The sequence below is a fragment of the Limulus polyphemus genome, unplaced genomic scaffold (genome assembly GCF_000517525.1).
Source record: "Limulus polyphemus unplaced genomic scaffold, Limulus_polyphemus-2.1.2 Scaffold311, whole genome shotgun sequence".
In the NCBI taxonomy this organism is placed as follows: domain Eukaryota; kingdom Metazoa; phylum Arthropoda; class Merostomata; order Xiphosura; family Limulidae; genus Limulus; species Limulus polyphemus.
In genome coordinates, this window is record NW_013665921.1 from 224,025 (window position 1) to 236,694 (window position 12,670).

At 32.6% G+C, this 12,670-nt stretch overlaps 1 protein-coding gene across 1 annotated transcript in view; it reads left to right on the top strand.

Moving 5' to 3' along the window:
• The window catches only part of LOC106457280 (glutamate-gated chloride channel-like), a 174,421-nt gene that overhangs the window by 76,692 nt on the left and 85,059 nt on the right, over window positions 1-12,670 (top strand). Inside the window, exons 2-4 of the mRNA XM_022383143.1 lie at window positions 3,024-3,134; window positions 7,990-8,093; window positions 9,864-9,865. Of these exons, the coding sequence (XP_022238851.1) occupies window positions 3,055-3,134; window positions 7,990-8,093; window positions 9,864-9,865 (186 nt within the window). The 5' untranslated portion in view covers window positions 3,024-3,054. The remainder of the gene's footprint in view (window positions 1-3,023; window positions 3,135-7,989; window positions 8,094-9,863; window positions 9,866-12,670) is intronic.

Sequence of the window (12,670 nt, forward strand, 5' to 3'; positions counted from 1 at the left end):
CTAATGGTCTGCAGGCTAAAGTAACAGCTGGTAACTTGTTAGTGGTCTGGTAACTAAAGTAAAGTGGAGTAAAAGCTAGGTAACTTGCTAATGGTCTGCAGGCTAAAGTAACAGCTGGTAACTTGTTAGTGGTCTGGTAACTAAAGTAAAGTGGAGTAAAAGCTAGGTAACTTGTTAGTGGTCTGGTAACTAAAGTAAAGTAAAAGCTAGGTAACTTGCTAATGGTCTGCAGGCTAAAGTAACAGCTGGTAACTTGTTAGTGGTCTGGTAACTAAAGTAAAGTGGAGTAAAAGCTAGGTAACTTGTTAGTGGTCTGCAGGCTAAAGTAAAGTAAAAGCTAGGTAACTTGCTAGTGGTCTGGAGACTAAAGTAAAATGAGAGATAAGTAGCTTGTTAGTGATAATAAAGTGGCAATAAACGATTTGTAAGCATAATGAAGTGATGTATTCTTTGGGGAACATACTAAATGTATCGACTGAACGTTGATCTGTTTTACTTAGACAGAAGCAAGTACCCCAGCTGAGGTAATAATTTTTGCTTTTACAGTTCAATTACGGGGAGGAGGGGGAATCAGTTATAGTGTAAAGTATGTTGTTCATGATGGCGATCAATCAATATACCTCTTCTGGGGTGATAACAATAATTTCATATGATTATTTGAGAACGGTTTATCCAAGTTATGTTAACCAGTACTGTAGGAAATAAGGATCTATCATTCTATAACTTTAATTATATAGATGGCGTGATCAGTGTTATATATGAAGTAAATATTATGGGGTAGAGGTAAAATTGAATCCAATCCAAAAGGTGTTTGGCGAAAGTGTCAGCTCTACTTTTTCCGGATATGTTAAAATCCAATCCAAAAGGTGTTTGGCCAAAGTGTCAGCTCTACTTTTTCCGGATATGTTAAAATCCAATCCAAAAAGTGTTTGGCCAAATTGTCAGCTCTACTTTTTTCCGGATATGTTAAAACTAGAATTTCCTTACAGATTTTCACGAATGGTTCTCTGTTATTTTGAAATAAAGTAAGTACTGGCCATATCTATGAAGTTATTTCAGTAAGACAGTTTTCCGATATCTAACGTTATAGGTGTCACTGATTTGTAATTGTCTCGCGAAGGCGAATAGAGAATTAATTGCCCTGTAACTTAATAAGCACCTAATTATATCTCTGTGCATTTTGATAATTTGAATAAAAAATTCCTGCTGCGTATTTCTCAAAGAAAAAGATTAACAGGCATCACTCACATACAAAATTCCAATTATCGCTCGAAACGACCCAAATCATGCATATTTGTTTTTCACCGTATCGATAAAACGCTGGAAATAAAATGTATCGTTTTCTTTATTTTGAACAAATGAAATTTTTATCTTCAATAAGTTATAGAAAATTATAACTTATCATAAGTAAAGTGCAGATGAGGTGTTATAATTTCCATCACATAGTTTGAATTACATACAAGATACTTGAAATATAATCTCTTATAATGGAACAATACCACATTTAAATGGAAACTAGTTTCGACATTTCACATGTCTTCTTCAGTCTAACTTTTCCATTTAAATATAATCTCTTATAATGGAACAATACCACATTTAAATGGAAACTAGTTTCGACATTTCACATGTCTTCTTCAGTCTAACTTTTCCATTTAAATATAATCTCTTATAATGGAACAATACCACATTTAAATGGAAACTAGTTTCGACATTTCACATGTCTTCTTCAGTCTAACTTTTCCATTTAAATTTGGTATCGTTCCGTTTGTGTGGGTTTGAACTTTCGTGTAATTTACCTTAAACTGTATTATGTATTTACCTATTTTCATAATTTATTATTTTTGAGTGCCATGGTAGATTTTGATTAGCATTAGAGTGCGAATATTTAATTATGATTGTTCGTTTTTTACACATTTGAATATTTTATATTTTCATTTTGACCAATTATACAACAATATCAAATGACACTCCTTGGTTTATTCATTACTGTAAATTAAGATAGTTATTGGTTTCGTTTTAAACATAATATACAAATTTCTTAAGCATGTTAATCCACAAAACTACTCGAAATTTTAACCACTTTTATTTTGACATTTGGTAGCTTAAAGATCGTTGAAATAACTTTCGTTCAAATGTGACATGTTAAATGTATACAATACCTCTTGACATTCCAATCATTGCTTTCATTCTTAAATAGCCATAATGAACAGTGTTAAGAACAAGATACTCAACATAAGAGGAAACTTTCTGAACGTTATTTTAATTGAGTGAGTGGAGCTTTGGATGTTTTGTTAAAAAAAATAATTTACTTTATTTGTGTCAAGAATGAACTTATATTATCCTTGAGTTAGTTTGTTTTGTTCTGAGGTGCAATGCTACACAATAGTCTATCTGCACTGTTCCCACCACGGGTATCTAAACCAGATGTTTAGCGATATAGGCCTTCAGCCTTACCGCTGAGCCTCTGGGAGGCATTTTCTTGGGCACAAACGTAAATATTCCACTTTATTTTGATATGAAATAATTATACTTCGTTAACGCTATCTTTTATAACAAATACATGCCAAGATTGCCTTAAGTACCCGCGAAATGTGTAGAATATATTCTAAAATTTACAAGTTACTTCTGAAATTTTCTTAATATCCTTCTTTACATTTTCCCAAATCTCAATTAACATCAAGCATACTCATTATATTTCGAAAATGATCGGTTTTTGTTTGTTTTTTTCTTTAGGGAAGGGAGGGGGTTGATAAGGTATGAGCTTCACGAAAGCATTTATAGAACACAAACAGCATAAGCGTTTGTGTTTAACAACTTTTTTTAAGTATTTTATTCTACTTAATTTCTTGTTATTTTACATAAACTACTTCTATAAAAGTTCTTGTTTTTTTATTTTACAGCTACCACTTCTACATAAGTTCTTGTGTATAATATTTTACAGATACCACTTCTACATAAGCTTTTGTTCTTGTTATTTTACAAGTAACACTTCTACATAAGCGCTTGATTTTGTTATTTTACAGATATCACTAAAACTGAGTGAATCATCTCAAGATGAAGCTCAACTGGTGCAAAGGGTTTGACGGTGCTCTAGGATTGTGTCTGTTCTTACTGTTACTTGCAGATTGTGCTTGGTATGTTAACTTGAAAACAACTTGTCACTTTTTAAAATTATATTCGTTTTAATACTTGTGTATAAGGTGTTTTTCATATACATTTTTGTATTTTCACTTATAATAAGCTAAAGTCTTTCAAGAAAAATATATTGATTTACATATGTTTAAATACTTAACGTATTCGAATTTTTATAAGTAATCTGTTGAAATTCATAGTTTTTATTCATAGAATTTAGATTTGATTACTTAAATCTAGTTAAAATTTCTGTAAGAGAAAGAGAAGTATGAGGGTAAAGTGCCGACGAAAATATTGACCATATTTTATTTCTCTCATAATAAATTTAAATGTTTTTATTGTATATTTTATATTGCTGTATCTGCATATGGTCCCCAGCTGGAAAGCTTAGGGGCTTATATCGCTAAAATCGTGGTTTCGATTCCTCGATGGACACAGAGCAGGTAGCTCGTTGTGTAGTTTTGTGATTAAGAACAAAGAAAACTAATTGCATGTTTGTTATTGATATTATTGAAATTTTACAATAAAAATAAAGCAATCGACTGATCAGGCGGGAAACGAAGTTTAATTATAAACAGGAGCACCACAGGAAAAACAAAAGCATTCCATCATCAGCATCTACATTTTCTTATGTAAAACACACTTACATCTATATACTATCTACATTTGTAAACATTTTCCCCATATTAAAACTTATACTGCTTATTATATATGTGTGTAGATATGTATATGTATATATATTACACATGTATGTAGTATGTAACAGTTTTAGATGCCTTAGATCGAATGTCTAAATTCTGAAACATATAAAGAGTAAACATGTTGTTTTGTTTTACTGTGGTGCTTCTGTTTTTGAAAATTAAAGCATCCAAATTTTAAGTGGCGTTTTATAAGTATGAAAAAAAAACGTTGTTGAAATTAATAATGCCAGTGTTTGTATCCTTTTTGTAACTTTACATTCGGAGAGTATTGGGGGTAGTTTTGTCGGTGTGTGAGTATAAATGTGGAAACATGTAACTGATTATTGCATGGAAACATTCAATAGCATCTGTATATTGTCAGTAATGTACGTGTTTTTTGCCCATAGAAGGAATGAAAAAACTCCTCTCTAATCAAGTATTATTATTATTACAAAAACAGCAAACAACGAAATAGCTCTATTTCGAACAAACGATCGCCACATTCCATAATCAATTAGAGAAATAAAGCTGATTTTAGACTTTGTAATTGGGCAAAGTTAAAGGAAGATAAACATTGTACAGAGATATCAAGAGAAAATTATATGAAATATTAAAATACGGGGTGAAGAAGGGGGGGGGGAGAACTTTCTATAATGAAATCGTGGAAAGATAAAAGCATTCAACATTGCATGTTTACGCCAAATTAGCTAACCAATTTAGGAAGGATTGACTGATGACATAGATTTATCCTCAAGAGTTATCTTTATAAAGTTACCAGATGAATCAGAGGCTTACCAATGGTTGACTTACCGAGTCAAACATTCTATCGAATTTAGAAGAAAAAGAAAACCAAATTCTATATTATTCATGAGGATAAGATTCTCCTGTTAGAATATCTTTACATAACTGATAAGGTTGTCATAGGATTGGTACCTCATTAATTACACTGACAAGCTTGTTTTGAAAGCGTTGTTAAAATTAACTTTATCAGTATTTAAGTAGTCCAAAGTTGGAGTAACCTGCTAGACGGGCAAAAATTAGCAATTCCAATTTAATCAAAATAACTGTGGTTGTGTCCTTTATTTTTTACTCTTCCTTAATTATGCATTACATCTAACCAATTAGTATCATTTACTCTTGTCTGTTACCATTGTTACAGCAACATCCTTATTTGCGCTTAAAATAGCATGTTTATCCAACAGTTTTTGTATCATGAATGCGTAAGAAATATAATTAATTGTAACGTGTAACACTGCAATAAAACAATAATTTCCAGTTTAAACAGCACATTTATTTTATCATTACAATATTAAACATCGTTCTATTAATACATAATTTTGTATGATCCACGTTTTTATCCCATTTTGAAATGTGTCTACAATTTAGTGTTAAGACTGAAGACTACAAAACATTAATGTTCAATATCTTAGTATTTAAGAATTAAATATTTAGGTATATATATATATATATATATTAAAGAATAGGATAAGAATTTGTGATATTAAAGAATCGATTTCAACAATATTTAGCATAGTATAAGAATAACAAGAATCAAACATGGGGTACTTTCAAAACCTTGAGCACATTTGACGTCATTAGGCCTATCTCTACAAAAAAGCAACAACAAACAAACAAACAAAATATATTACAATTTACCAATCAGAATCACCTTATGTAATAGAAATATCATAGCACGAACGTGGCTTCTCTAAAATGAGGTGGAAAGTTGTTTTTTTAGTGTTTCAAAACAGGTACAATAAAAATTTGTTACTATCTGTCAGTAGTTAAGCCTATCGAGTGATATTTAATTAAGACTTGAATTGAATAAGCCCTCGTGAAATATGTAATAAGCACAACTATGAGAATATCACCAATGTTGAGGTAAAATCACGATGTATATTCTTTAATAAAGAAAAGGGGAATAGTTGAAGTTTTAAAAATCACTTTATTTGTGTGTAAATTTGTATCATTATAAATCACTCTTTCGTTTAGAATTGATGGTGTGTATAATTGTTTACTCTTATCACTATTTATCTTACAATATCAAATAATTTGAAAAATGGCGACTTTCTGGATATCGTTTGTAAAACATCAGGGTGCGCAAAGAATGTTTTCGTCAGTAAGTACCACCTAACTTTATCGATCTAATATCCATTCAACTATTAATTCCAACTCAAATGTTGGAGACCTGGTCTCGCAAAGCATCTTAATTAGCAGCCGTTTATGGATAGTAAGGAGACGATATAGCTTAGTCAACATAAATTAATATTTTTATAGACCATTTAGTACTTTGTGTGGAGAACAAGAATTGTAAACCCTTGATTAAAACTTACCCGAAATAACATACTTTTTTACTCTAATTAAATATTTGTGTAAAAACAAATATATATATGTGTGTGTGTGTGTGTATCTCTCTCTATCTCTCTCTGTGTGGGGCCCGGCATGGCCAGGTGGTTAGGGCACTCGCCTCGCAATCTGAGGGTCGCGGGTTCGAATCCCCGTCACACCAAACATGCTCGCCCTTTCAGCCGTGGGGGCGTTATAATGTGACGGTCAATCCCACTATTCGTTGGTAAAAGAGTAGCCCAAGAGTTGGCGGTGGGTGGTGATGACTAGCTGCCTTCTCTCTAGTCTTACACTGCTAAATTAGGGACGGCTAGCGCAGATAGCCCTCGTGTTGCTTTGTGCGAAATTCAAAACAAACAAACAAACTCTCTGTGTGTATTTAATATATATATATCAGAAACTTTAGCTGATGATCTTAATGTTATATTTCTAATGACAAAATTGTGATTCAATATATGAAACAAGCCAGAACAATGTTGACGTCATTTGTGGGGTTAAACATGTATAACATAATGTTGGAATCACATTCATCAACAGTATATTAAGAATCGTGTTTCTGGGATGGAAATATACATGATATTTGTATTCCTTTTACCAAAAAAAAGACAAGTTTAAAGAATATTGCTCTTCTTTTTGCTGGATTTGTGTCTAGTTTATTGCTTAATCTTTTTATTTTTTACAAGATATACTCGTAAAGCTAGTTATTACACGATCGCTTGAACCTTACTTTGCTCCAACTGAGCGGAGAATCTAAAATTGAACCACTCTGATGAGTAGCGTGCTGAGATTCATCTGTGTTCATCTCAGAAAGACAGCTTTCCTGGAGAGGAATCGATGTCGAGGATTTGAAGGGCTTTATCTATCTTCATTTCCTTAATCTTATCCGATTTCTATTTCAGGCCGCACTACCTCTAATCGGACAATTACATATTTACTAAAATTGTATCTTTCGCTTACTTGTCTGAATCTCAATATACGAGAAACCCGAGGACATCATCATTCTGAAGACATAGTCTTTCTGAGAGTTTATTGAACATTGAAAAAAACGTGTTATTTTAAATTTTTTAAGTTAAAAAAAGAAATTCGTTTAATTCGAGTACTATCAACAAAATAAAACTAATAGCCAGTTGTTTGTCTTGTCTCTCCCAGCAATTTTTCAGTTAGGTAACTTTGCGGGGGGGTATTTCCTAAGATCTATTTAATGTATACAGGAAGAACGAAATCAAAACAAAATTATTTTTTCAAATTGTCAATGGCATCATGAAATTGAACATAAATTGGAACCTACTTGTTTGATATTTTCAAACTGAATGACACATTATGCGACGCATAAATTATACATTCAGGTCAGAAAACCTTAGGTTCAAGTACACCTTCAATACGAAGTAAACTATGAACTAACTTAAAGGAAATATACATCAAGTTAGATTTCACAATTAAAAGCATTTAAAACATATTTGTGTCACATTTATCACCATTGATTTAATAAGCTGAATCTCAATTAGTCACGGTATTTATATTGTATATATATTATTTAATAATACGGGCTGAAATGTTTGTCAAAGTATTGTAACACCAATGTAATCTTGAAACCTCTCAGAACAAGAACATCATCGGTGGCCGATCTGTGAAACTGAATGATATCGTATTTTTATATGCAACTAACTTGTGATATATTTTGTTCTAAAGCTAAAAAAAAAGGTAACATCTAATGGAAACAACTGATTTTGTAATTTTTCTAAATAATGATAATCGTAGTTCAAAACAAGTACCACGTGTTACTCATGCTTCAATATCAACTTTTTTATATTTCCTTTTTATTCTTCTTTAGCGCAAAAGCCAACTACCGCCATATTGAAAAACGGATCCTGGATAGCATTATTGGACCTGGCCGCTACGACAGTCGGATACGCCCCCACGGAATCAACAATACAGGTTAGTTAGACTGATAGATGATTATTTCTACCATAGTATTATACAACAATAGAGGATATAAATCACTTTAGCGTTATCGTTAAAGACTAGGAAGGCTTTCGTGGTTTCTAATGATGACAATCTATAGATGTGCATTTATATTTTCAAATAGCACAAATATATGATATTATAGAATAACTTATGAATACATCTTCAGCTCTAGTTTAGGTGCCCAATTCATTTCGAAGCTCTATCTCTAAGTTATCATCTTATCAACTGAGTATGTTAGCATTACTATAACTTCCAAAATAAAGACCTGCGCTACTCAAACCATCTCCTAAGAGACGAATAAAGTAAGATCAAAGACCTACTTAATGATTTAGTATACTTTTGAAGTCGACCTTTACGGTTAAAACACAGCAAATCACTTTTTCTTTGAGAGGTGGGCTGTATGCTCTTCACTATTTTTAAAACTGAACTTATCATGTGTTATTTTACTCCTCGTTGTTTTAAAAAAGGTCAGATTTTTGTTACCATGACAACGGCTTATACGCGCTAAAATAAGTAGACAAAAGCAACAGAGATTAAAAGAAACGCAGTGGAAAACTATAAGGTGAATAAATCCACGTGTTTGTGAAAGCCAGGTAGATAGTTCTACACAAAGACTCCAGTCCATAGGGAAAATTAACGGTAAAGTAATCTTTACAAGTATGACCTTTGTGTACACTCCAATATAATCTTTATTCTGAATAGGTTTAGAGGATAGCCCAAAAGTAATAAGATCTTGTAGCTTCATAAAAGTGGTTGTCTTACGTCAAAGCATTTCTCACGATTACATATAATCTCTGCACTGATATATTTCATTCTAATTTACGTTTGTTTTAACGTTGTACTGTCTGGATTTCATTCTAATTTACGTTTGTTTTAACGTTGTACTGTCTGGATTTCATCCTAATTTACGTTTGTTTTAATATTGTACTATCTGGATTTCATCCTAATTTACGTTTGTTTTAATATTGTACTATCTGCATTTCATTCTAATTTACGTTTGTTTTAACGTTGTACTGTCTGGATTTCATCCTAATTTACGTTTGTTTTAACGTTGTACTGTCTGCATTTCATCCTAATTTACGTTCGTTTTAATATTGTACTATCTGCATTTCATTCTAATTTACGTTTGTTTTAACGTTGTACTGTCTGGATTTCATCCTAATTTACGTTTGTTTTAACGTTGTACTGTCTGGATTTCATCCTAATTTACGTTCATTTTAACGTTGTACTGTCTGGATTTCATCCTAATTTACGTTTGTTTTAATATTGTACTATCTGCATTTCATTCTAATTTACGGTGTTTTAACATTGTACTGTCTGGATTTCATCCTAATTTACGTTTGTTTTAACGTTGTACTGTCTGGATTTCATCCTAATTTACGTTCGTTTTAACATTGTACTGTCTGCATTTCATTCTAATTTACGGTATTTTAACATTGTACTATCTGAATGGAGTTTCTTGTCAGGAAGCATTAAGTCTGTATATGTTTTAATTTTAGACTACCCTGAAAGCAAAATGGCGGCATATACATTTGTGTAACAAGGACGACATTTAAAACATATATTAATATGATAGGGACAGGATTCAAAACTGACACAAAAAAGGTTTTTATTGTGCAAGGCAGGAAACCAAAAGCTGTTATGAGTCATTAGAAGTAAGAGGTTTTCATTGATAATTTACTGTTCCCGGCTTCAACTAAAATGTGAAGTAATCTCCAAATATTGCAAGATCTGCTGGAGGTGTATATCCCTCCAACGTCTGGAACTAAGCTGGGTAATGACATAGAACTGGTGAGAATACAAAGGACAATAAGAGGGGCTGGTACTAACAAATAATGATGCTGGCTACTGCAACGTGGTATCTTCCATGGAGGGACAACAGCTGATCTACCAGTTATTTGTAACAATGTAAGGTAAGGTTGGCAACTAGTGACCAGGGATCTTACACAAACTAAACAGATATAGAGGTAGATCGCTGCTGAGTATAAAATTCAATCAACATTCACATGGGAAGGCACTTGGTCACATAACATATTACTATCTCGTTTAGTAAAGTAGCGTCCTTCGTGAGCTTTCAGTCACCACTTTCTCTGGAAAAAGCACTCGACAACATTATACATCGTTATCTCCTATAAGAAGGTAGCCTCCTTCGTGAGCTTTCAGTCACCACTTTCTCTATAAAAAGCACTCGACAACATCATACATCGTTATCTCCTATAAGAAGGTAGTGTCCATCGTGAGCTTTCAGCCACAACTTTCTCTGGAAAAGCACTAGACAACATCATACATATTTGTCTCCTATAAGAAGGTAGAATCCTTTATTAATTTTACGTCACACTTTTATTGTGAGAGTACCCGACCACATCCAATTTTATCATCTCCCAAAGGAAGATTGGATGCTCTGAGATTTTAATCACACGTTTCCGGAAACTATCTCCCTTGGTTTCCCCTCTTCACCTTCACTAGCTGTTGTTGTTGATATTTGACTAGTAGCCAAGCGTTACTCCAGATGAGGAAGTGTCAGAATTCAGGGTTAACCATGTTGTTGGTTAATTAAGACCACTACACCACTAGTCAGCTGTTATTCCTTCAAGGATATTTTACAATTCCATAACTAATATTAAAATTCGCTCTCCTTATAGCGAAAAAATTAATTTTATTAAACATTTTAAGTATTTTCTACTAAGGAGAAAGAACTACTCTAAAAATACTCAGATTAAAATCTCTAACTGCTGACAAAAATATACGTTTTGTGCAGGACGTTTCCGTCCCTTCAACTCAAAGTTTATCGATTGAACAAAAACAATACAATACTTTTTCAAACAAAAAAAAACAAACATAGCATGACCAACACAGCTGTACCCTGAAACAAATTTCACTCAAAGAGCTCATATCTATGCATTATAATTTCAAAAGGTAACTTATAAAGATATGGTAATATCTGTCAACATTATAGAAATTAGAATGAAATATGGAAAATTAATTGTCATGTTAACTTTCATGTACTACAATGTCAACATAGACCATAAAAGTTTTACTCTCAAAGTCTGGCTTTATTAGTATTAATTGCAGTTGGAAATCTTAATCTTTCAGAGGAATAGGATACCGAAGGTAGAAGCAGTAAGTTTACGGACTTACACTACTACAATCCGCGGTTCGATTCCCCACGTTAGAGAAACCAAAGAGCGCACTGTGGCTTTGCTGTAAAAACACTTTTTTCTTTACTTTTCACAATGTAAATACTTAGTAAATTGATTGTTTGTTTGTCTGTTTTTAATTATGCATAAAGCTACACAAGGGCTAGCTGTGCTCTGCCCACCACGGGTATCGAAACCCGGTTTCTAGTGTTGTAAGTCCACAGACGTTCCGCTGTGCCACTGGGGGGGGGGGGCAAGTAAACTGAATGAAACTAAGTAAAACTTACTAAAGAGTATCTAGTTACGGCTGTAAAAAAAATTACTTTTTACGTTGTGAATTTCCAAAATTTTGTTGTGAGTCGCTCGTTTGAAAAACACATCAAAATGTTTTCTCTTGTCTTAGAACTATATATATATATATATATATATTTTTATCAGAGCGTTCCGTTTTGTATATACAACCATTTTCACATTGATTTATATTTGTTAAGACATTTCATTTGATACCTTATTTTGCCCATTGCAACAGCCACCACTTCTGGTTATAAACTGTAAAAAGCACGGCGAAAATTGACAAAGATATATCAGTGAAATACGGTATCAGTCGAGCTAGGTAACAAAATTTTTGCTAATATTCTTTGTCGAGACCAATTTTTTCTTTTAAGTGTAGTTTCTTTTTTTCTCCAATGAATAATAACTTCGGTTATTTAGCTACTGTGTTTGAATTCGATAAAATGAACAATAATATCAATAACTAAGGAATTGAGTCAAGTTTGAATCTTCGGAATATCATTCCATCTCCTCTTTTAAACCTAACTAGGCTTACCTGATGTCCTGTCAATAATATCAATAACTAAGGAATTGAGTCAAGTTTGAATCTTCGGAATATCATTCCATCTCCTCTTTTAAACCTAACTAGGCTTACCTGATGTCCTGTCATAGAAGAAACTTTCCGTAGCTTTCGAAGAAATATAATTTATTACTAGCAGAGACCCGCAAAACATTTCCGTTCAAATTAGTATCTTTATCGTAACATTACTTATTTAAACATAACATTTCTAGCACAATACAAACGAATTGTAATCATAGACAACGAAATGTGTAAATCCACTTGTATATTGGCTGTACTTCATAAAAGTTTAACTTATGTTAGGCCTAAGTTCGATAAAGAGATAAATTAACACTGTTACCTGTGTACGTTTTTTTTTAACTTTAGTTTAATTAGGACTAACCTTTACTGATAAGTTTTTAATATTCTGTTGTACAAAATGGTCAGTAAGTATATTTACATTCCCCTTTTGTTGTTACTTCTTGTTTCATGCAGCAATTGTAGCGACTTGATCACTAAGCTTTGCAGCTCTCTGCCGCAGGCAGACTGTTTGTTGTCGAGTGAATAATGCGCACGCGCGG